The 25602-nt window shown below is 38.8% G+C and overlaps 2 protein-coding genes across 6 annotated transcripts in view; one reads left to right on the top strand and one right to left on the bottom strand.

Moving 5' to 3' along the window:
• PPP2R3B (protein phosphatase 2 regulatory subunit B''beta) overlaps positions 1–17701 on the top strand; it is a 54138-nt gene extending 36437 nt beyond the window's left edge. For all 3 annotated transcript variants that reach the window (XM_021287649.2, XM_065074862.1, XM_005502558.3), the window contains 9 exons: positions 268–342; positions 3775–3861; positions 4284–4440; positions 6305–6353; positions 7659–7748; positions 8450–8625; positions 11080–11198; positions 11284–11390; positions 16508–17701. In XM_021287649.2, the coding sequence (XP_021143324.1) occupies positions 268–342; positions 3775–3861; positions 4284–4440; positions 6305–6353; positions 7659–7748; positions 8450–8625; positions 11080–11198; positions 11284–11390; positions 16508–16652 (1005 nt within the window). In that variant the 3' untranslated portion in view covers positions 16653–17701. The remainder of the gene's footprint in view (positions 1–267; positions 343–3774; positions 3862–4283; positions 4441–6304; positions 6354–7658; positions 7749–8449; positions 8626–11079; positions 11199–11283; positions 11391–16507) is intronic.
• A 1527-nt stretch (positions 17702–19228) lies between these two features.
• Positions 19229–25602, bottom strand: part of LOC102095755 (cohesin subunit SA-2) — a 61306-nt gene continuing 54932 nt past the window's right edge. For all 3 annotated transcript variants that reach the window (XM_065074843.1, XM_065074824.1, XM_021287647.2), the window contains exons 30-33: positions 23500–23690; positions 22328–22502; positions 21218–21311; positions 19229–20166 (exon numbers count right to left, since the gene is read on the bottom strand). In XM_065074843.1, coding sequence (XP_064930915.1) covers positions 20158–20166; positions 21218–21311; positions 22328–22502; positions 23500–23690 — 469 coding nt within the window. In that variant the 3' untranslated portion in view covers positions 19229–20157. The remainder of the gene's footprint in view (positions 20167–21217; positions 21312–22327; positions 22503–23499; positions 23691–25602) is intronic.

The raw sequence follows: 25602 nt of genomic DNA on the forward strand, positions 1-25602 counted from the left end.
TACAAGCTACAATGGTCAACAGCATTCAAAATAATCTTCCCATCTAAAATACAGGAAAGCTTTTGTTTATCTGGCTTCTTTAAAGGATTATTTTTAAGAAGTCAGCAGTTTTATTTGCTTGAAGCATGTTCCAAATGTAATTATCATTAATGATTGTGGTAGTTAATTTGAACTGTTTTGGTTAAGGAAACAGAATTGCTATTCTGTGTGAATTTATATGGTCACTATTGAATACTGTTTGGGATATTGTTATTCCTTTTCTTGTAGGATGTGGTGAATAGTCATCCTGGCCTATCATTTTTAAAAGAAGCAGCTGAATTTCATTCTCGGTACATTACCACAGTAAGTGATTTTTTTTTTTTTTTTATTTGGAAAACCTACTTTTATGAAGTAAGCAGGAAAAACAATTATTAAGGTTAGTCAATGTGTATAAATATCTTCATCTGTTGAGAAAAGGTGTATGTTCTGTCAGTCTTCATTTCTTTGTAACTAGAAATCTTGTGAAGAAAGACTCAATTTCTTAAGCATTTTTTCTTAACATCTATAAGAAATTGCTGAACTTAATACTAATTGAATTGTAATAGTGTAGGATAAGTTAGTGAACAGTAAATGAAGAGCAGACTGTTATCTTAAACACTTGATTGTGGCTGTAGACTGCACTGATTAGAATCTTGACCTTACTCTAGGTTTTACGAGAGGGAATTTTGAATGAAAGGTCTACGTTAAGGTGATTATGTTCAGTATTAAGTAAAATAATGGTAATATTGAAGCTGCTTGCCACTTTACTCTCTTGGGATTTTTCTTTCTAAGCAGGTTTTAGACATTAAAACTTCAATTTCTCTCTTCCCAGGGTTATGTGACTAAAGTATTTGTTCTGTGCCCAAGGGAAAAATCAGTGACATTAAATTTTCTCATCTGTAGACTAGACAGCTGATTCCACTGAAGTCTCAGAAGATTAAAATTCTTCAAAATGACATTCAGTTCACTTTGTGCGTGTGAAAAATACCTTAATGAATATTGTCTGACAAAAAACATGCAGAGTTCATCATCTTTTATCCAGTTTATACTTTGACCCAGACCAAAACTGTGACAGATTTTTGAAAGTGTTTGGTTTTGGTTCCTCGTATCCTTCTTGTAGAAACTGCCAGCCTATCAAGTATGTCCGACTGCATTAGGTTTTGCTTCTTGTTATAATGATTACATGAGCTCCCAGAACTTTCTTGTCAGATGTCACTGATGGAAATGTTCTGCCTCTGAGTAGTTTTGTTCTTTAATGGATTCTGGGTTGTCTCAAAGCCTGCTCTCCTTAAAATTTTCCTGAAGGACCATGTGAGGGAAAATGTCCTGCCATTTGTAGTTCCTTTTCTTTGGAGGAAGGACTAGGCCGGAATCTAGCAGTATTGAATAAATTAGTGCTGGTGGTACTTAGCTAGCAGAATTGAGTATGGTCTTCAACAGAAGTCTGTGTTAAATCAAAAATCCCCAAAGTAAACTAGTATTGTTGTGAATATAGCAAGAATATTTGGAATACTACTCCATAGATCAAGAAACAGGACTATGTGCCCTGTCTTGTCCTGTTTTAGGATGGAGTAACCATTGCTCGATACAGCCTTCTAAAATTCTGTTCTGCAAGTTATTAGTAATAATTACAGATGTTTCTTCTGTAGGATGAAGTAAGGCATTTCATACCTTTGTTCAAAGTAGCTTTACTGCATGAAGCTTCATCGGAAGGATTTTGTCAGCATTGCAGTTGAAGATGTAATGTCTGTTCATGCTAACTTTCAGTTAAGAGTTAAACGATCTGGTTTTCTGCTGTATTTGTTTATATATACATACATGTATACCTGAGTATGCATATATATGTCACACACTTCTCTTTAGTGAAGAAGGTGTCTTGTAAGTGTTGTTCAACCACGGAAGCAGTCAGTTGTCTGCTGGCGTATGGTTTGGTTGGTTGGTCAGTCTAGTGTTCAAGATAAAGCTGAAATATATGAAAGTTCAACATATGTTCAGGATAAAGCTGAAATACATTAAAATGCTTTCCCAGACAAGTGAGATATTGCATTTAATCTGCAAGTATGTTGTGTACTTATCTGAACTATGAATTATTAAAATTGTAATCTCTATATTGCACCAGTTCCTCTCCCTTCAGACAAACCACTGTGCAGCATAGTAAAGAAAGCAGTTCTCTGACAATTTGCTTATATTCTGCTTCAATTCACTTTTGAAAACAGGGGTTTTTTTAAGTCGGTTCCCAGTTGTCTTCAGCAAACATTCAATTTGGGTTTTATTTTTAGACCAGTTAAATGTGCAACAGATGAGATAATGACATGCAGATGGATTAAGTTGCAAAGCTAAGGCAAAGCCTTTTTAGAAAAAATTGCTTTGTAGTGTAAGCCAAAAATGGGCCTTTCCTAAAATCACAATTAGATTTGAGCTAATTAAGTTTCAGAAGTAGGCTAGTCTATTCTCTTTTCTGGATTTACTGAACCAGCTGTTCTTATTCAAAGAAAGAGCTGCGGAGCTTGCTGCATGCTACAGTTTAAGCTTTATTTTAAAACTTTGTTACTCTTCTATTTGTAATTTAGAAATGATTGTTTTATGTAAACTATTGATTTACTGCAATTAAAGTCTGAAGTGATTAAAAAATGATAAAAATCTTTCTTTACTTTGGAAGAGGTTTTATTGGGAGGAAAAGGATTCCTAAAGAGGTGGTTTTTTTTTTGGCTAGTAACTAATGTGTTGTAAATGAAATGGTACACATGCGATATTTGGTCTTGCTAATTAGCAGGTATAATCTATCTTCAGTTAAGCACTTATAGTTTGTAATACGTTTACATTTTCTTGTCTGTTTTTGTTAGTGGTGAATGACTGACTTGAAATGCGTATCTGATTAACTTATATCAAACTAATTAAGGTGCATACTGAATTCAGTTAAGAAACAGAAGATGATTTATTTAAAAGTCCTATGTTTGTAAACTAAAGCTAAGCAAATTCTGCTGAATGGATGAGATTATCAAAATAATGTACGTGTCAAACTGATTTAAACAAAAGTGTTGGATGCCTAACTGGATGGATTTGTTTCTAATTCTGATATTAGTCAAGGCACAAGAACTAATTGTCTTTCTTGCATAGATTTTTTTTTTTTTTTTTAATGTCCTTCAGTTAGAAAACATTTATGTACTACTTTTAATACTATTAACAGTTTGGGGTTTTTTTCCAAGTAATTTTAAATAGAATAAAATTAAATGGAGAAAAGCATATTCCCTCTGCAGCTGCAGGAAGTATTTATGCCAAATGTTGACTTAAGAAGTGGCAACATTCCCCTGTACTCTGATCCTTAAACAGTCCCAATCTATTTCTGTAACTTCATTTATGAAGTAAAATATTCTTATAGTAAATAAGTCTTTAACTCTGAAGTAATGAGATATATTAAGAGGTTTATTAGATGATAACCTGTAGGTCTCAAAGACTGGGAGACAGTGAAATTGCCAATAGACATATTCATACAAGTATTCTGCAGCTTTACTGTGTGAGATATGAGTACTGCAAAATTGAAATAAGACTTATCAAGATGAGTTTAGATAAAGATTTAGAAATGACCTGGTAATATGACATATAAGAGAAGCATCAACTTGCTAAGTAACAAGAATGGACATAAGGGGAAGATGGAGTTCTGTAATGCAGCTGAGCTAAGACTTTTTTTGACAAATGTTCGGGAGGGTATTTAGTTAGCATACCTAAGATCACCTTTCCATTTTCTGTTTCTTGCAGGTTATACAGAGAATATTTTATACAGTAAATAGGTCCTGGTCTGGGAAAATAACTTGTAACGAACTCAGGAAAAGCAACTTTTTGCAGGTACGTAATGTCTAAAATTTCGCAAGACAGATGTTTCTACAAGTTTAGAAACCACATTAACTAAATGCTTAAGTGAGTAACATAAGTAGCATTTCTTCCTTTTCCAAAAACTAGTGAAGGCTCAGTTGCATTAGTTCTCATACACTAGAATATGTTTTAAATGTCATCTTCTATCTGAAGCTGGATAAATGCGTAGGTAATTAGCAGAACTCTGGCTGATCTCATTCTTTTGTGGACACATTCAGTTTCTACTTGGTGTGTTCAGTCCTTGCTGTCATGCTGCATGGTGTGCACTGTCTCTGCAAGATAAAAATGGTTCTTCTGAAATAGTATTAGACATTAACTTTGTTATGAGACCTCAGATCATTCAACAAATGTCTTACGAATTCTTTAATGTGTTCTGTTTATCCTTCTGGTAATAGAATGTGGCATTATTGGAAGAGGAAGCTGATATTAACCAGCTGACAGATTACTTCTCGTATGAGCACTTTTATGTTATCTATTGCAAATTTTGGGAGCTGGATACAGACCATGACCTCTATATTGACCGGAAGGATTTAGCTCGACATAATGATCATGGTATGACAAATAAAGCACCTTTGTTTACGTGTATTAAATGTCCTGTAAACTTTCAGCTGAGGAAGTGGTTGACTGCCAAGGCCAGTGTTCACAAGTCTCTTGGCATAGCTAATCCTGCTGACTAATGAAATACAGGACAAGTCATCTGTGATGCTGCTTTATGTCTAGCAATAGCAAATTTGCTGAAAATTATGAATTTTGAATTTTGATAATTTAAGTCTCGGTATATTACAACCTCCACTTGGCAGTTTTGAGTTGTTATCTTGGAAAAAATCCATTTTACTGATATTATTCAAGTGGTGTGGTTTTTATGGCAAAGTATGGAAACAGTAGAAAAGGCAAACATACATGAAGGTACTTTGCTTATTATATTTTAAAGTTTTGCTAATTCAGCTACAGTACATTTTATTTTAATACTGTTTAGCAGCTTTATGTTTTCTACATTCACAATATACAGTCACTGTGATTCTGTAGTCTTGCGCAATTATACCTATTTTAAATATTCTTGTAGCATGTATGGATCTGTTGAGATTTTTTCAATGTTTTGTGTCCATTGTCGTCTTAAAAGTCCCTTCAGGACTGGAAAGCTTACTTAAGCTGAAAGAGATTTTGGAATATTATCCCACATTAGAAAGAATAAAGACAATTCTGATTGATTGCTTCTGAAAACTTGCTCACTGAAGTCTGACAGCACTTTAGGAAACTGAGGAGGGAAAGCTTTCGCTTGATTGTTCTGTTTAGTACATCCTGGAAAGGAAACAGAACTGATACCACGCCACTTCCAATATAGTTTTGCATCCTTTAAACTGTGGAATATTGGTTAAAGCTTAACAGCTGCTGCTTAATGAGAACTAGACTAAATGAGAGCATAAAATGGATATGAAAACCCATCTTTAGTCTTAATCTTCTATTGTTTGCATGTCAAAATGGGATAATCAGGTTTCATAAATCCCTTCTTTTTGTACTGTCACTGGTCTAAAATTAGGCTGCATCAAACACTTAGTATACTAAGAAAAATATTAATGTATGTAGCTACTGTTCAAAAGGTTGAACAACAGCATTTCAAAAGTAGCTAAGAAGCAGCAGCACATATGCCTGAAACAAATCTACTATCCTGCAATTCTGGGCGTAAGTATTAAGCAGGGACTGGTGTCCTTACTAGAATAATACAGTGAAAGCCTCACCGTGAGTGTATAAAACAGATGAATTGTTTGAATGGTTAACCACCTACTTTAATTATCAGTATTTCTACAATGCTGAAAAAATATTACAGAGCTAGAATAATGCACAGTAATTATTCTGTGAGAATAGTATCATGTGCTGCTTTGAATACGGTCCACAAATTCTTTAGGATAAATTGAATATCCTTTACAGAGGTAGTGCTCAGTTAAGACATGTCTCTAAGATCCCTCAAATGGTTTCAAAATTAGAAGCCTGGATCAGAACTATGTCAGAAATAGACCCATGTCAGAATGTGTTAGGTATGCTCATTATGTATTAACATGCCAATTCTATTTTGGCTCTTTGTCAAAACCAAGGTCATATAAACTGTAATGGCACTTGAAAACATTATTTACTTGTCAAAGAACTGGTGAATGCTGTCTTATTAATTGGTCAATTTCATTACTTTTATTGTGCTACTATTTCTGCATCAAACCTGAATTCAAAGTTGGTTGTTCGTAGCTTTGCTTTGGAGACTGTGTTAAGTGATCTCCAGGAGACCTCAAAGGGATTAATGAGTGCTACGCTTGATCTTTCTCACAGATGTGCATATATTAGAGGTTTCCAGTAAACTCAGCAACTGACAATACAAAGCAAAAATAACTTGTATATAATTGACGCTGTTTTAAAACTTTTTCCACAGCAATATCAAATAGGATGATAGAGAGGATCTTCTCAGGAGCAGTAACAAGGTACTTATTTTATATGCTAAACTAAATCAAATTTGATATTTATGTATTTGCTTGTTAAATGAAGTGTGACATTCCCAGAAAAAAAAAAACCTTCCTCTTGAAATGGAACAGTGAATTTCCAGATTTAGTGTTGTGGTTTCAACTCTAGTAGTACTGGAGTACCCTTGGAACCTTGGCTTAGTGCAAGTTATTTAGTCTTTTTTCTTTACCTGACTGAAAACTCACCATAGGATATTCTGTGGTTTTGCAGGGATGGGAATGAAGAAGGGAAGAAGTGTTGGCATTGTCATTTTTCCGTCCCACAAACCTGCCAAATTTCCCAAGGGAACTGGGCTTTTCAGTACTTGTGATAGAATCAACACTTACTGTATCAAAAATAATTGTTACAATATCTCCTGTTGAGTTTAGTCACATTTTTGACAGTCATTCTTCATTGTTCCCACTTGGATTGGCTTATTCTTGTGTAGTTATGGCATTTAACTCATTTTTGGAACATTTTGCTAGCGCAATTTCTGCAGCTAGGAAGTGACTGATAAACAGAAATAACAGAACAAAAGCTGAAATTAGTGAAATGAGGCTTGACTCCTTTATGCAAGTTTTTTGGGCAAGACAAAACATACATCTTATGTTGCCGAACATCTTGAGAATAAAACGGCAAAGAAGGGATTTAAGAAATTAAATTTAATATGTCTAGGAACCGCCTACCTGACTTTTTACTAGAAAGGTTGACCATATATTTTCAGAAAGTATTTGGATGACGTGTTTTGTGGTGTAAGGGTAAAAACAGACAACTATGTTCTTGCCACAAACACTCCTTGCATGTCTTTATTTCATTTTTATCTTAGTTTTTCCATTCTAACACTTTTAGCTAGTAGAGTTCTGTACAGGTTTAAGTTCTCATCACTTTCACCTGATTAGAAATTGTAAAAAGCATGTCTGCTTGTATAGATATTTATATATATATATTTCATTTTTTAAATTTTATTTTTGTAATGAATTGATGTGTTGTTTCTGTTAACAATTAAGCAGTGGTATTGCTGCCTGGGAAGGAAAGCAGTGAGTCCTTCTGAACAGAGTGCTGCCTTCTTCCAGCTGCTGCCTTCTTCTTTAAATACCCATTGCAGTAGGAACAGAACAGAGTGCACAAGCTCCTTGTCCAGAATAATCAGAGTTGTCTGTGATAAGTCACCTGAGGAAACACTGCGTCCTTTAGGATACACCAGGGAAAATAATGTTTAACTTTGGTTAGTAAAAGCTGGGTGTTTTAAAATAAATTTTGTGTCTTTTCCCCTGTTGACCTTCAAGGGGTAGGAAAGCACAAAAAGATGGAAAAATTAGCTATGCTGATTTTGTCTGGTTTTTGATATCTGAAGAGGACAAGAAGACACCAACTAGGTAAGAATGAATTCGTGTTTTAGCAGGTTTTCCAGTCTTTAAATAGCAACTACTGATGTTCAGCGGGAACTGTACTGGAAGAAGCTAAATGATAAAAACATGAGTGGAAAGCTGGCCCAGTTCATAGCATCGTTCTTACTTGTCAGTGTCTCCTGTTGTTGCTGTTGTGAAAGTCTATTTTAATGACTTCTAAAGGCCAATTAACTGTTACTGTTCCATATGCTGTGTGTGGCTCCTTAGAGACAGGGCCATAGATGAAGGAAGTTGCAGCTGTTCCATGATGCCAGTGACTTTGGGAAACCAGGCAGCCAGCATTACCTGTAGGATATTGATAAGAAATCTGTTGAGTGACGTGTCACTGGCTTGTTCAGTATGAAAACAGAACTTGCGTTTTTATGCATGATTCAATTTTTCATTGGCTCCCTTGAGCTTTTTATGTAAAGCCACATGTTTTAGTTGTCTCCTCCCTCACCCACCCATGGCTAACAAGTGTGTTTTCAAATGCAGTATCATATGGCACAGCAAATACCTGAAACTCCTACCACAATAGGTGGTGTTTAATGACTTCCTATGGCATAATGGAATGTAGTCTTAACTCTAGTTTTGCATCTGTAAGTAACGTAGCCTTTAAAACAGACAATATAAATTCTTAAAATTCTATTTGTGTAAACAGTTCTTTGCTATTAATTACTGAATTTCAGCATTGAATACTGGTTTCGCTGCATGGATCTTGATGGAGATGGTGCTTTGTCTATGTATGAATTGGAGTATTTTTATGAAGAACAATGCCAAAAATTAGATAACATGGCCATAGAACCTTTGCCATTTGAAGACTGTTTGTGCCAGATGCTGGATCTCGTGAAGCCACAATATGAAGGTAATAAAATCAGTTTTCATCTCTAACTCCTGTTTCTCTAGGTTAGGAGATAGTGCACCCTCAAGAGCACTCGGTCACACAAAGAATATGGCTTTGTGTTGTCTTTTCTCTGAAGTCTGTTAGAGCTTGTTAATCGAATGGTCTTCCAACAGCAGGCAGGTGTTCATTTTCATACTAAAATGTAGTATGCTGCTTTTGAATTCCATGCAGGCTTTTATTTTGGGCTTGTAGCCTTTAGCCTTTAGCCTTAAAGGAAATCTTGTCGCTATCTGGCTGAGGTGATGCTCTCAAAAAAAGCTCATGGCTGTTCTGTTCACTTGTCTCCTACCTGTTCCAGCACTCATTTAATTGAGATTTCTTCAGAGAGAACAGTTTCTAAACAATGTTTTTCTCTGTAGATCGGTAATGACTTATTTGAGGTTAGAAGCCTAAACTGCCCCTAGGAAGTTCCTGTCAAGGGGCATAAAGATAACTGAATACTAAATTGGTTTTGGCTTTTTTCTACATTAATTTGAACCTTCAACAACCTGCATTCTACCTTCCTGTATTTGACATATTCAATCTTTAGCTGATTAAACTTCACTTTATATTTTACACCTGAAAAAAAACTCATTAAGTGAGCTTGATGCTCACTTCATAGTTGTTCTTCTGTGCTGCTCAATACTAAAAATATTTTTGTATGCTTTGGTAAACATATTACTGTGGTGTCAAGAGGGATATCTTGCATGTTCATGGTCTCCACCTCTGTGCTGTTTCTGATACTTGTCTTGTGAGTTGATAAAAGCCATGATGGATTAGTCTTCAGGGATTTGTTGAGCTCAACTGAGGTCAGCAGGTATCTAAACTTAATATCTCAACACTTGACCACAGTTAGCACTAATAACCCTTATTATAGTTGTTCTTTTCAACGTGAATTTCACAGTGTAAAAGGACTTGGCATACAGTCTGGTTGCTATGATTGTGCAGGCTCCACATTGCAATAAATTTAGAACTTGCCTATTTGCATTGCAGTGTTTAATAGGAGCAGCAATCTCTGTCATGTATACTAATGTTTGCCATTTTTATGGTAAAAAAAAAATTGTTGACAATCTTATTTCATGCTTTTGTTTAGCAAGTGTAATGTTGTGCTAGTGTTTTACATTTAGACATTTCTAGATGAAGCACTGAGTTTTTTCTAACTTGAATTTGAATTTCATTCTCTTTTTTTGGTCCTTGAGGGATGGATAGTGGTAGTCATCTACGTGAGTGTTAGCTGTCTAAGCTCCCACTGCAATAAATGGAAACTGGAGAGCAAGTCAATGAACCAAATATAGGTGTCTGGCTTAAATGGGGAGCTTATATAACTGGGATTCAAATCAGTTGCTTGGTTGTGGAGAGCTGCTGCCACTTGAGATGGCCCAACACATCAGACATCTGTGTGGGCCTGACAGATACGCCACAGGTGCCGTGAGGGATTTGTGTCGCTCTGGGGCACCAGCTGTAGGGTGGGAGGGACACACTGAAGCACTTCAGATGGTGACAGACACAAGCTTGGTGGCCGTTTCCAAATGGGATCCTTCTGCTTCCCTCTGGTGTCCTTGAGTTACACTTTGTTAGAGGCTGGACAGTAGGCTGAGGAAATACTGTTCTAAGTCTGCTTTTATTGAGCTCTTCCATGACATCTGCAGTTAGGCCCTCTTTGACTGGCCACAGAAGGCTGGCTGTATTTCAGGTGGATCTATAAAGCAAAGTTTTAAGGACAGACTTTCCTTGTATGTCTGGTGTCTTTCAGTCTTCCTGCAGAAGCTTAATATTGAACTTTGGAATAAGGTAACATTTCTGAGCAACCTGACAAATACTTCTAACACTTGACAGATCCACTGATCTGAGTCTTTAAAGTGTCACTTTATAAAATGCAAACAAAACACCTCTGAGCATCTGGCTTTCTTCTCAAACAGTAAATATTGATCCAGCTGGACAAGTGTAGCAAACCAGTCCCTATGAAAAATTCATTTGTGTGGAGCACAGTCGCACACTGTCATCTGTCACACATTTGTCACTTCAAGACTGGAGGAGAAAGGGCCAGAGGAGATTCCTATTCGCTACCCAAGCACTGCTTGGGAAGGAACGGCTAGCTCAGGGGAGACTTCTACATCTTGAAGAGGCTTAGACAATTAGCTTAAATTACTTTTAATAGCTATGTGAGGCAGACTGCATGTCACTCCAACACATTGAAGGACAGTAGGATGACAGCTAAAGCAAGTGACAAATCTGAAACATGTAAAAGTTTTGTCCATGGTGAAGGACACTTCTCTAGGTGTGTATTTCATCTGTTCGCTTCTCTCCCATTGTGTTGAGCATCAGCGACAAATGTTCTCAAGCATAATGATGACTTAACTTTTGAATAACGTTCCTCCTTTTTGGAGAAAGGATAGTATCAGTTCTAAACATCTTGTCTCATAATCTTCTTTATAGGAAAAATTACTCTGCATGATTTGAAGCGATGCAAGTTGACAGATGTGTTTTTTGATACTTTTTTCAATATTGAAAAATACCTTGACCATGAACAGAAGGATCAGTTTTCTATGTTGCGGGTGAGTACGAAGCTTTAAAAGTGTGTTTAGCTGTGTGCTTAACAGTTTAAAATGTGGTTTTATAACTTGCAATGTGGTTGTTTAGGATGGTGAAGGTGAAAGCCAGGAGGTCTCTGACTGGGAGAGATATGCTGCTGAAGAGTATGATATCTTGGTAGCAGAAGAGGCAGCAGGTGACCAGTGGAATGACGGGTAAGAATGTAGCAGGAGGGCTGGTACAAATCCTCTCTACTCATCATCACCATCACTATCATCCTTGATGCTATTTCTGTAGAACATTGCTGTTTGCTATGTTTCATGGTGGGAGGAAGAACCTTGTTTGTATCTTGCGTTAAATATTCCTTGACAGTTTGTGATCACATTGGTTTTGTCAAAGAAGAGGTCCTACTTTGAATTTTGGAATTAAAACAAGATTTGAATAAGCTTCAACTCTAAACAAAATACAACAATAATTTTTGTAGTTCATTGTTAAATGAATTAAGACCTTCATTAAGAGATTTGGAGGAGAAAAAAAATCTTGCTTCTGAACTCAGTTGTATCAGCTTAGAAGTATTTTCTCACGGTCCTCTAGCAGTAGATAAGATAGTAAATCTTACTGGTTCAAAATCACTCCTTTACTTTTGCTATGTAGTTTCCAGAACCTCTTGGAATCCAAAGTCCCAAATTTGCCATTCATTGTTTCCCTTATTTAAAAAGATAAGGAAAACAAGTACAAATTTAACATGGCTTAGGTCTTAGGTTGATGAGACTGTCTAGAGAAAACGTATTTTCCTGCATCAATATTCCATTTTGAAGTGTCTCTGGTTCTTGCCAAGCATTTATAGAATTACTAACTCGATATTTAAGAGACTGAGGGAAGAAGGTGCATCAACAAGTGAGACTGAGAGCCCAAGCTTGAGACAGAACTGACTAACATTTAGGAGCCTTGACATACTGTTAAATCTGAACATCTTGAATCTTAACTAGAACCATTTTCTCAATGTTTTCCACCTTTGTTTTAACCTTGTTTTCTCTCTCTTGTGCTGGTCTGTTTGTGTACTTCTGTTGCTGTAGTTCTGTTTCCACCTTCCTGTTTTAAAATTCTGCTGCTGTTTTGACTTTCTAGAATTTGAGTGGTAACCCCATTTAGCCCATTTTCAGATATAAAATTGTGACATTCAGATGGGGTTTGACTAAATTTGTCTCAACGTTACCTGAGAGTTGATGGTTCAATGCAGATTTCCTGGGTTGCATTAAGATCTTATTGCTCTATCTTGCAGCTCTTAAAGCCTTTTATATCTTTGCTGTGGAATTCCCTGAGAAACCAGTTATTTTGTCAGTTGGGATATACCGGGGGTTCAGAAGTATTCCACCTGGTCTGTGAAAGCTCATCCTTCAGCTAGATTGGCAAGGCAGGATTTCAGCTGGTTCTGTGGTCTGTCCTGAGACCTCACGCAGTGTCACCAGCAACTGAAACGAGGCAAAATATCCTTTTGACACCAGTAGTAAGGGACCTGGAAAGCAGGTTAACCCTGTGCCTCTGGTTAAAGGTTTGAAATTGCTGGACTGTGGTAGACAAGTGTAATTTTGTAAAGTTCTAAGATAATGTTTAGGCACAATTCCACTCGCAAGTGAAAAAGGGATATAAAGCAAGAACCTCAGGATACTTTTATTCCAATTCACTTATGAGTTCATTGACTGCAGCTGTTTCTCTGAGCTAGAAGTATCTCTGGTTATTGCTTAGACTAAATTGTTTTATTTTAATGTATTTCAGATCACTTCTTTTCCATGAAAAATTTATTCAAGGTGTACCTGAAACTGTGGTTCTGTGGCTTTACACAGAAAGTGGACAAAATAGAAACTAAAGTACAAAATGTCTCTAAAGTTAAACCTTTGGATTATATTTAATAATTTATCTTAAATTTTCACTCTCCAGTAAACTTCTAACAGGTCTTAGGCACTTAGTTTTCTCAGGTACTGCCATGACATTTGTTCTCTCAGCAGCACAGGCACTCTCTTCTTTATATGTCCATGCAATTACAGCCTAAGTAATACAGACATTATTCTGGTACTTATGGTATGTAAAACAGAATCCTAATAACCCTAGAACTTGAAAAAAATGCACTTTCACTGTGTAAATACTCTCCTTAAGGAAAGCCAGTGTGTTATTCTAAGAATATAGTGGAGTGTGGTGGGATATGGAGATGATGTATGATGCTCAAACATCCACTTTCTCATTAGTTTTGAGTCTGGTGTTTGTGAACGCAAGCATCGCTTTGGTTACAGGTTGCCTCTGCTTCTGCCATTAATAGATTTGTCATAGATCCTGTAGATAAAAACCTGACAATTAAAGAAAAGTACTGCATCCTGTGGAAGCACAGCCCAAAAAATCAAGCATTTTATGAATGTAATGACTTTCTGTAACCTACTTGGGTTTGATGCATAAGCCGTAGCTTAACTGGTGGCCCTCCACATAGATGGTGTTCCTCAAGTTTTGCTGCTTTCTTTCCTTGGACTATAGGTTGTAATGCTCATTGTCTCCGTTAACTACCACTTAATAATTTGTCCAAGTGTTTCAAGTATCATATACAAAAACCACATGTCAGATGTGTTTGGATGGACTAAATAGAAACAAGTATTTTGCTTCATTTTACTGATTTCTGCTGACCCTTACATCAGAAGGTTGTGAAGGCTGTTGCGTTTAAACGGCTGAATTGAGGGGTTTTTTTGCTCTTATAAGGAGCAAAGGTTACCTTCCAAATTGTTTATCAAATAAGCAACTGAATCCTACTTGTGAGCAAATAGAGGAAAATCTAAAGAAAATCTATTCTGACCTGGCTCAGGGAGGCATTGGCAAATCTGACTTAAAGTTTGAAGGCTTTCTGAAAGTGGAGTCAGCAAAAGTGTCTTCAAAACTTAATAATGAAGTAGGACTGTCTGAATAATTTTTTTCATAGATGAGTCCTGAAAAATGAAGTTATTTTCTACTGCTGAAGCTGAGAGAAACACAAGCCTACTAAACATGCTCTTGCTGCTGTTAGGAGAGTTCAATGAACAAAAATATTTACAAAAATATAGTATGAGCATTTTTAGTTACTGGGTTGTACAAAAACCTTCCTTAAAATCATTTACTGTTCTTAAAGAGTTGTAAGGCCTGTGACTCAAGTGACTGTTTGACAATCCAGTATGATTTTTTTATTTTTTTTTTAATTTGATTACCTCTGTGGTAAATATTTTCCTGACATTCCTATTAAAACAGTTGATCAGGAACTTGGGAGTACACAGAAATCTAGAAATAGGCTCATTTCTCTACATTCCCATGAGCTTCAGAAATGTGAGGAAGGGAAAAAATGACTCTTTAGAGGTGTTGTAGTAGCATGTTTGTATTTTTTCAAAAAACCTCCATGCTGGGAGGTAGTGACAGACTTTTCTAATGCTGTGAGAAGTAACTGATTTCAGTGCCCAGATGTGTAAAACTGGAGCAATGTTTCTAAATTTATTTGACTTAAATATCTTGGAAATGTGTACAAGTGACATTTCATGAGGCCACCCAAGCTTTGCAAGAGAGTGAGATTGCCATTTGGTCCAATAATGTTTGAATAACAATCTTCTGAGTAGATGGGACCTTCACATGGTATCTCAGATATCTTTCTGTTGGCCCCTCTCTGTAGCACAGTGCAATAAACAAATCCAAAAGGTGCATTCAAGATGTTTCTGTTTGGATAGGGAAGGAAAAAAAAGCAAACAAAAACCCCTCAAAAAGATGGAATTAATTGTGTAGAAGACTATAAATGACAGATTTGTGAGACAAAACTGTTGTTAGGGCAGAATCTTTCTTTCAAATCCTTGTTTTCAAATGTGTAGCTCAGTAAAGTAACTCTTGGGATGGCTTTTGTTCCCTGTTCAAATCAGTGGTGAACTTGTGGGAGAAACCCAAGGTGTTCACTTCACTGGCTGAGCACTGATAGGTGCTCACTCAGTTGAGGCTTTAATACCCCGAGAAGGATAAAGTAATTAAAAAAAATCAGGAACTGTTTTTACTCACTGCTTAATCTTTACCTGATGTTATCAAAGCGTCTTTATTTTGCTAGATTTCTTTTACTCAGAATGGTGCTGAAGCTGGCTTCAGTTTTTTAATAGTTTATCTAAGAAGTGTGGCTTAATATGTTTAATATTTACCTATGAAGTGTTTCAATAGACTTGCATTCACAACTGAAAATGTTCTGCCTCCCATCTCTGCTACTCTGTTTTAGTGTTCGTAGAAAATTCTTAGTATTTAACTCTTCTTTGCATTTATGACTTTGTCTGAAAGAACACTTTTCCCAATCACCACATAATGCCATTATAGTCCCATTTGAAGAACAGGTGCTGCAGTTTCTAAAGCTCGTTTCTTGCCCAGTCTTGTAAAGCAGATGGAAATGATCCAGTGCTGGGATGAGGTTCAGTAGCACTTGGGAAGATGTGCAAGAAACAGAGTCAGCTGCACCCAGGAAATGGTCGGTTCTTTAATCTGACGTCATAAATCTCTACAGAGATTTATGTTTAATTTTTTTCAATGGCTGTCAATGACAGATTGATCTCACCAGATGGTGCTGAAGCAGATATTCTTTAAATCATAGAATAGTTTGGGTAGGAAGGGACCTTCAAAGGCCATCTAGTCCAGCCCCCTGCACTGAGCAGGGACATCTTCAACTAGATCAGGTTGCTCAGAGCCCCGTCCAGCCTGGCCTGGAATGGGGCATCTACCACCTTCACTGACCACCAGCCTTCACTGACGTGAGTCAGTTAAACATCACATTTCATGCTCTGTCCATTTTTATCAGCAGCAGGTGGTTATCTGTAATTTTGTGATAAACAACTGCCTTTTGCTTCCCATCATCTGCTTTAAATAAAGAGTTGGTTGCTATCACTTCCCGTGCTCTGTCCATTTTAATGATAGTATTCTTTCTCTTTTGTTGTATCTACTACAGGTGTAGCTTGTTCTACCTAATGCAGCATAATTTCAGCTTTCTTGAAAGGTTTCTGTCAAGCACTTGTCTTGTATTTGACCATTTGTAGCTTACGAGTAGTCCACCAGAGCAGTATGTGCTTTGAATCCTTTCAGTAACGCTGTGTATCTCACCAAGTTCTGCATGTGATGGAAGAGTAAGCAAGCTTACATTTAAAGTGATTCTAACAGAAAGCTAGTGCTGCTTCAGCATACGTGTTTACTAGAAATATAAAATATTGGAAATTATGTTCTTCCTGCCGGAGTCTTGTTAGTGCTCTAACATTTAGGCACTTCCCAACATAGCTAGACTATTGCATTTTCTCTCTTTGCCTGCCCATAGGTATGAAGCAGAACTGAATCCTGTAGACCATCAGAAGGCCAGTGTCCTAAAGTATCAAATGGAAAAAAGACCATTTTTTGAAATGCCTTCCCATCTGGCTGGTGTAGACTTGGATGAATATGACTACGAAGAGGACTTTGAGTAGTGGGTACTTTCAGTCAGCACTTGCAGAAGAGGAGGGACAGTCTGCAGCAGGTCTGCTACACACCTGTACATTTCAGTGGGTTTTGGTTCCAGGAGGTCAGCTTAGTTTTGTGCTAAAAATATTTAATCACTACACTACCTTTTAAATAAAAGAAGCGCATTTGTATGGAATGATGAAACTTTTTGTATTTATTCAATAGTCTATAGTTTGTAAAATAGATTAAAATATTTATTTACAGATGTTGCATAATTCCTTTTTGGAAGAATAACAATATTTGACTTTAGAGAACAGTAATCTATTGCTTTTAAGAGAACTCTATAATTCTCTCTAAGTTGATGTGTGGTGCACTGACCATCTCCATCCCATACGTGAACAGCTGTTCCTGTCCTGCTATGGGAGGTAAGGAGGCAATTTATGTAGACCTGGCTTCTGATGCTTTTATAGACAGCCCAAGGGTGTTTATGCCTTGGCAAGGAAAAGGCACGACTGTAAGTGCATGATTCTGTGCCCACTTACAGCCAGAGTTCCATTTGACAGGCCGGGCATATTAGTGCACAAGGAAAGTGAACGCCTGAGACAAGTTGCTTCTCTTCTCTATGTAGTCCTTGTTTGCCCCCATTTTAATTTTGCTTGCCCTTTTAAACTTCAGTCTTTTCATCAGTGTTCATTATAAAAAGATTGAAGTCTGGCTTAGTGTTCATTCTTGATCCAAAATGAGTGTGTTAATTCATGTAGAAGGAACCAATTTTTTAAAAAAATTCCTTTCTATAAATGTTACTTGATCAGTGATGTGCACTAATTTGTTGTGGGCATTCAGTGCTTTTGTCTGTCCCCCCTTCAGTTGTTTGCTATTGACACATTCCATGGATATTCATCAGTGTCACAGCAGCTTTGAAGTGTTGCCTCACTCTTACTGTTAAACAGATTTTGTTGAGAGAAAAAAAAAATGTACAAAAAGATGTAAGTTATTTTTTTGGTTGCGGTGTAGATCTGTTCAAATGTTTTAAAATCATGTTTGTATTTTCAAATAAAGATTTTCATACATGTAATTTATCAGTTCTCATTATTATGTACTGCATACAATTAACTTGTTACTGTTCCAGAACCATTTCACATGTATGCAGTCTGGTTGGACAGTTCCACCAAGCTGCATATTCAAAGCAATCAAGCTCCACCAAGTTTCTCCTCACTCAAAAGACACTGTCACTGCAAATATCTGTTCCACTCAACCCTTCACACCATCTCAGGTAGATACTTACAAACCTGTGTATCTTAAGTAATGAAACTCATCACTAAGATCTGTTAGTGAACCTTAACCAAGGAACACTCAAAGCATTTTTCAAAATAAAATTGGAATATTCAACCCTGATTTTAATGGAAACTCATCACATTTTCTAGTGTTGGTCAGATACTTTGCACTACTTCCTGGTGGCTTGGCGTTTTTTTTCAAACAGTAAAGAAATACAGCAACTTTGTTACGTTCTGTTCCCTTGGGTGCTGGGGGAAGGACCAACTGCCTTTCTGGAAGATGATTCTGAACGCCCATTGCTGCTCAAGGGGTGGGGACTTTTCCCTACCTGTAAACCTGCAGCTGGAACCCCCCTTCTTAAAAAAGGGGTTTGTAAATGGGCACAGAAAGCCAAGGGCGTTCTCATCACACAGGGATGTTTCTCCATTAAATATACAGCCACAGTGGTGGGTAGATCCCTTCTGCAAAACCTGTAGCTGTTGTTGCCAATGTGTGTTTAATGAAGTGCCTGTTAAATCCCCTCCCTGTTACTTTTGATAACAGACTCCCTTTTTTCCTAAAGGGTTTGAACAGCTGTGGGACAGTAAATCATTGGTGTTACTGTGGAAGTGACTTTTCTTACAATACATGAACTAGAAAGATTACTGCACCTTCCCCCAGCAGGGTGAGTCTTAGCCCTAGTCCTTCAGTACAAGGATGAAAGCTTAGAATCATGGCATGTCCTGAACTGGAAGGGACCAACTCCTGTCCCTGCATATGACAACCCCACAGTTCACACCATGTGTCTGAGGGTGTTGTCTTTTCTTGAACACTGTCAGGCTTGGGGCTGTGACACCTCCCTGGGGAGCCTGTTCCAGTGCTCCACCACCCTCTGGGTGAAGAACCTTTTCCTGATGCATCTCCATGTGATGCCATCCCAGGTGTGTTTTCTTCATCCAAGTCCAGCTGTACTCTGCCTACCTGGTAAGCATTTAGGCCCAGATCTACAAATCTAGGTGGATGAGGGAAACATCATCACAGTCCAGGGAAGTCACAGAACTGAGAACAAGTTGATCTGGCTGATAATCAGCATTATTTAGGGGAGTGCTGCCTCTCTCCTTGTATCAGCCTATTGCCTGCTTAACTATGCAACATGAAACACAATGGTTTTACTATTGGCACTTCAGGATACCCAATACTGAGAGACGTTTATGGCTTTCGCTTCCACATTCATGGGAGCTCACTGCTAGCTCTGTTTAGTAACACGGCAAACTAGAAGGCCAATAGCACTGCTGCTCTGCTTTCACCAGACCTGGTGTGGGAAGAGCACTTGCACTTTCAGCACTAATGGACAGCAATGACTATGTAGTTTAATATTACACACTTAACAATTAGAAAAAAAAAATATAAAAAAATTAAAGCTTGATGACAGGATTAGTGCAGCGTACAATTCTATGGAGCAGTGACAAAAGGTCAGTGAACACAGCCAGCATTCCCCAGCCTCCTGCCTCTGCAACACTCTCATTTGAAAATTCTTCATCGAAAAACTACTTTTGAAGGGCCATGTTTACAGTCTATTTACATCATTGTCTTTTCAGGCTTTATATTTTTCAGAGTAAATACTACATGATACATAAGGAGTTTCTTCCAGAGGAAAACAGTCAACTGGTCCACTGTTGCTTAGAAGCCTTGATACAAGTCTCCTGCAAGCATGTCCTGATCCTCACAGACCACTAACCACATCTCTGTCAGCACTGGAATTTAGAAATACTTTCGGAGTATTTGATCCAGGTTTTCCATCTTAGAGGCAGGAAATGGTGCTGCCAAGTCAAGGAAACTAGTAGATTCCCATCTTATCTCAAATGGTGGGTGATATATCCAATAGAACACTGCCCCCCATTTCAGTAAGCGTGTCTCAGCTAGTTTGCAGAGTCTTTGACTCAATATTTGTCAGTACCCCGATTCCAGTCCTTAGAGGCTGGGAACTGTTCCAAGGCAGCATCGAGGACCAGGGTGCAGCAGAGTAATGATGTTCACAATGCTCACAACCTCAGGAGCACAACAGCCAAATCAGTAACACCATGAACAGCAATGTGGAGAAATCAACTGCTGTGCTGGTACGCAGCTGGTTCTGGGTGGGTGCCTACGGGCAGAGATTTGCCTTCTTCCATATCTCCTGCTGCCTTGGCTGATGCCATCACAACCCCTTTTTCAAGTAAACAATTTGCAGAAAAAAACAGCAGTGTCTTCTTCACTTCCATGTATCCTCTCAGCTTCTTAACTGTCCTTTACCAGGAAAAAAAAAAAAACAAACACTACATCAGTCTCATACTATCAAGAAAACATCATGTAACAGCACATGAGGAATCAGAATAAAAGTGTAGCCTTCAAATGTTTAGCAGCTTGACTGCACCTGGCTCTTGATTTAGCTTCCACAAAAGGAAAGAAGCCTTTCTATACCACAAGGAACTCAGAAAAGGCACTACAGGAAAAGGTCACATACTAGCGAAGTAGTGCACTTCCTGTATGGCTTTCATCTTGGTCCACAGATTTAAACTATTTTATTATCTATCCATCCATCCATCTTCAATAGGAGCTACTCCAAGCATATGGTCCAAATAGTCTATATTTTAAAAGGCATATGACTGGAAGAAAAGGTAGAAGTCCTTTTTTCCGTCTAGTCTTCTTTAATGAACCCCAAGCACCACTCAGATATGAAAATAAACCATTTGTCCAGCTTCGCTGGCTACCACTCCAAGCCCACAGTGTTCACGTGCTTTCCTGCAAATCCCCAGCTGGTTTGGGGACAATTTAATCTCCCCGACAGCCTTCACTGGAAAACAGCAAGAAACAAGGGACAATCCAGCGAGAGCCCTGGGCTGACCAGTGATCAGACACATCCTGAGTCTTTCCACCTAAAGAGCACAATGCAAACTCCATTTTTGAAGGAGAGGTTCCCTCCAGGCTTTGCAGCAGTGCAAATGGGTCAGTAACGTGAAGCATCCGCAGCAAATGGTTCTTAATCAAGGAGCTTCACGGTATAGGGAAAAAAGGAAACTGGATCCTCCTCAGAATGCACCCCAGCTGGTGTTCAGTGTACCTGAGGATGTCTAGATCCTACAATGAGGATTGCCTTAAAAATGCAGATTAAGCTGAAGAAGGAGACTACAGCAGCAGCTGGGAAGAGAAGAGGGGAGAAGCCCTTTTCTCAGCCTGGAAGGGGCCACGAAAGAGCAGCTGCTTTGCTGCTAGATGGGTACTCATGAGATTTTGAAGTCACATTCATCCACCTCAACTACAGCTGTCCTCAGAGCCAAAAAACATAAGATGGAATTACCTGGTCTGCACCAACAACGTCGACATCAACATCTTCAATTGCGTCTTCTGCTTGACCCTCCTTGGAGACATCTTCTGTCTTAATCTCATCTTTGCTGGAAATTAAAAGAACAAACAAACAACCAACAAACTAAGTCATGAGAAACTTCGTAACTGAGGTTGCACCTTGCACAAATGTGCTTAAAGCAGAGCAGTTCACGTATTCAGATCTGCTGCAGAGATGATAGCCATGCAAGGTAACCCAACATTTCTGGCCCAGTATTTCCCAGGTACGAAAGAGGTTATGCTCTGAGGAATTTCCAATAAAGCAGTTCAGAAATAAAACATCCATTTAAACAGGGGCTGGAACTGTAATCACGTACATGTTTAATAAATTTTTGTTCTATATTACATGTATTCACCAGGTCCATTCAACAAGTGTCCCAAATCCTAGAAAAGTATACATTGTGCTGGGATTTGTGTTTCATCTTTTAACTTATCAATATGGGAAATAGAACATAACACCTCAATAAATGAACAGTATTAAAGGAAAATATTCCAACTGAGCACTTTAAGTACTTTACAGAGCTCAAAAGCAGAGTCCAGCCTCCCTATTTCTGCAACACTTCTTACACCCAAGTTCTGTGGGGCTTCATTCAGGTGTGTGTGCATGCTGCACACAGACACACGCCTCTCTGGATGCAAGTCACCAGTTACACAGTACAAGAATCCTCTTTCATTTCCAGAGATGCAGAAAACACTCATCATCAGGCTGCAGCAAACAGCCAGGGAGTGACTGAGAGCACAGCCCTCTTATCAGGACCAGAGGCAAGAAACATGGGATGGAGAACCCTTCTCCTTGTCTTCTTTTCTGCACACTCGGTCTTAGTCCGAGAAGGTGCAAAAACCCTGTGACAGCGGGGGACGATCAGGCTAAAGCAGCAAATGCAGATATTGGACTAAGGAAACAAAGGAAACAACCTGTCTTTGGGACACAATAAGACAGGAGGGGCACACCCCCTGTGCACTTTGCCCATGGACGTATTAAAAAAAACAGAAGCAGAGGCGGATAGAGAGACGACAGCCATCAACACCAGGGCAAGCAAAGGAGCTTGTAACACAAAACTCTCACCAGTATCTTCTCCGCAGCCCTCCTGGACAAAGGAATGGCAAATGCTCCTGCAAGTGCACCTCTCGAGATTTTAGCCTCTTTCTGCTTTTCCCCGCTACAGAGGCCAGCTGGGCAGCGCACTGCAGGTCTGGAGCTTTGCTTGCTGCTTGGGTCTGGCTGGTTTCAGGCAAAGACCCTGTAACAGACAGTGAACAGGCTCGTTCTCCAGCCTCACTCACAAAGGTCTTGAGATGGACATTTCCAACAGGTCCCCTACAGCGCTGAAGCAATGGGGCCAAGCTCAAAGGGAGATTTGGAGCAAAGCATTCATTTATTGAAGGAACCAGCCAAAAAGCCACATCATAACAGAAAGCATTTAACTTTGCCCACTGGTCATTTTTGCAACCTAGATTTATGATCTTGGCCCTGGTCCACAAGTGCTATCAGTACTGCTGAGCCTGTGTAACCCTCCAGAAAGGAGGGCCTTTGGGACACAAAGGAACAAGCTTTCTGAAGGTGGGTCAAAGATGAGAAATTAAAGGATGCTCTGGAAAAATTCCCTTTCTTCCACATACAACTGCACATGTCCATAGCACTTAGCATTTTTACTGGCAATTAGTTTCATTGTGGCTTTACTACATTTAACTAAGTCCCACCATATCAGTGCAGTGAACACCTCAATCCAGATTGCAAGTCCACGAGAGCTGTTAAAGCCTGGATCTAGCCCACCTAACTAGAAATCTCTAAGTGAGGAGTATAATCCTATAGGCTCCCTAGAAATTCAGCAGAAAGAAACACCCCAGGAGATGATTTGGCCCAGATCATCTGAATCACCTTCTGGACATACATCTCCTGTCTCAATTATCTACAGGGCCTAAAGCAACAACACCCATAACTTAACAACTGAAAGCAACGAACCAAGTCTCAATGGCACAGACAAATGCCAGAGCTCAGTGCCGAGCAGAATTTGAGATTATGTGAATTCAGCTGACGCAAAGTCTCCAGACCAACCTTTCTGATATTAAGTGATGAAGAGGCCTCTTACAACAACAAAGCTGAACGCAAAAGCCACAGCTCAAACTGGAAAGTCCACAACATCCAATGCACTGCGGTACTGCTAAAGCAAAGCATGAAGTGCATTTTTGCTGGGACAAAGCAAATACAGCTGGTCCGGAACAGGCAAGTTATCATACCATTGGACAATTTCCTTTTAAAAGTAGATGTCTTGGATGTGCCCACAGGGGACCACTCTCCTGGACTGCCGAGGACAGAGCTCTCCTCATCTTCATTTGCCAGTAAAGAGTTTCTGTAGAAAATCAACGGCTGCCAGTCGTCTCCTCTGCAAGGCAGTGGTTCTGTTATATACCTTTGTAAGTACGCGTACCTGAAGAAAACCAAGAGCAAGCATAAGAAAATTCAGCATCTTTCCCCTCAATATCTAGGGATGCTATTGCTAGAAAGTTATTTTCCCTTTACTCTCCAAAGGTGCAGACAGTTGCTGCTGCCACGAGCAGCCTGGACGGAGCAGAACTCTGCGAGGATGAGCCCCTTCTCCCGGTGGCCCTTTTCTGCCTCATAGGCTGCAACACAAAGGAGATCCCAGGCAAGAGATGTTCCTTGTGATTCAATAGCACAGCAGGTCTGGTAATGGGGTATTTATGCCATGAGTGCCCCTTTTGTCAAAATTTTTAAAAAGAACAACCAATAAATCCACTTTTCCACAATATCATCTCAAAATCAATCCAATTCTCCCATGTTCCAAATAAAATGTCAAGTGTCTGCAAGGAGGAGTTCACAGCTCTGCAGCTGTGGCAACACAGAGGATGCAGGAAATGCTGGTTCCAGTCCCTGTTCTGCCTGATTCAACCCAGAGACTTGAATCCCAGGTGAAGCCATCGCCTTCTCTGGAGCTAAGGGGTCTCCTTCAAACATTCTTTTTGAAAAGCAAGAAGTTTCTGATAAAGTCTTTCTGACCCATTCCTACTTCGTAACAGCAAGAAAAGAAAGCTAAAGTCTGACTCAGGATTAGAAACTGGATATTCACTATATTTCAGCTGCAGCTCATCACTTTAAAATCAAGCCCAGTGTTGTTAAAACAGACCCCATCTCAGCAAATACCAGAAGTGACAGTTTTAACGCCAGCCTATACACTACATTATTCTTGCTTTGATTAGGAGTGTGGCCTGGAAAATATCAGACATTTAATCTGCTTTGCGAACAAGAAAACCAGTGCTGGGAAGAGGTTAGGGTAAGCACCAACTCTGAAACAATTAGAGTCACGGCCCCTGGGGGCCCCAGGGATCAAGAAACCCTGGTAATGGGATTTGTTGGTTTCGAACAAGACCGTATTGTAACTACTGCTTTAGGGTCTAATCCAACTGCTATCAGTGTCAATGGAAAGACTCCTACTGATTCAGGAATCAGGCCCCCTCGTGCTGCTTGTTATTCAATAATTCATTTCTCGTGTGCGTTTTGTGGCACGGAGCAATTGACAAGTCAGATATTTTACAGCTACAGGCTGGGTAATTAGAGGGGAGGAGGTTAAAATCCATAGACTTCGATGGTGTTGAAATATACTCCTTTCTAACAAATGCCCATATTCTGTATCTCATCTGTTACAGGTACATTCACATATGTTAACATACAGACCTGGACATCAATCCTATGATTAATAATAAAAATGAAAATAACCAGATGCTTATTTCTAAAAGTTCATGTTGACCTAAAACATTCCATCCAGTAATTTATGGTGGAGCTAAACCTAAATATTTCTAAGAGGACATACAATCTCCAGCCCCTGCCAGGCATCTTAGGCCTCCCAGAATAGAAACTGTTACTCTAGAAACATGGTCTGAATGTAGTTGCGGATAAACTTGCAATTTCCCCCCTTGTGAATTTTATTGTTTCCCATTTGTTCCCAGCAGCAGTGGGAGAGTCCAAAGCAGTTAAGAACTGAAGTCAAAGAGCATTCCCTGCTAGGTTCTCTATTTCCCACAAAAGTTTTCAATGAATAAACCTACCTGAATGTATTTAATGCAATCAGAAATACACTTCTGGAATACATCTACTGGTCAAAAAGTTAAATACAGCCCCAGGAAAAAAAAATCATCAGGCTTTAGCTTTAAATCTGCCTACATTAATCATGAAATATATTCCCCCTGTTTAATTAAAAAATGCTCCTTGGAGGTAAATTAAATGACAGAGTTTTTCAAGGATGGATTAACAGGAATCTACTTATTGCACAAGTGTCATCACGTACACGATAACAGCTCTTTAAAATCCAGATAACACGGACA

The sequence above is a fragment of the Columba livia genome, chromosome 1, assembly GCF_036013475.1.
Source record: "Columba livia isolate bColLiv1 breed racing homer chromosome 1, bColLiv1.pat.W.v2, whole genome shotgun sequence".
NCBI lineage: Eukaryota > Metazoa > Chordata > Aves > Columbiformes > Columbidae > Columba > Columba livia.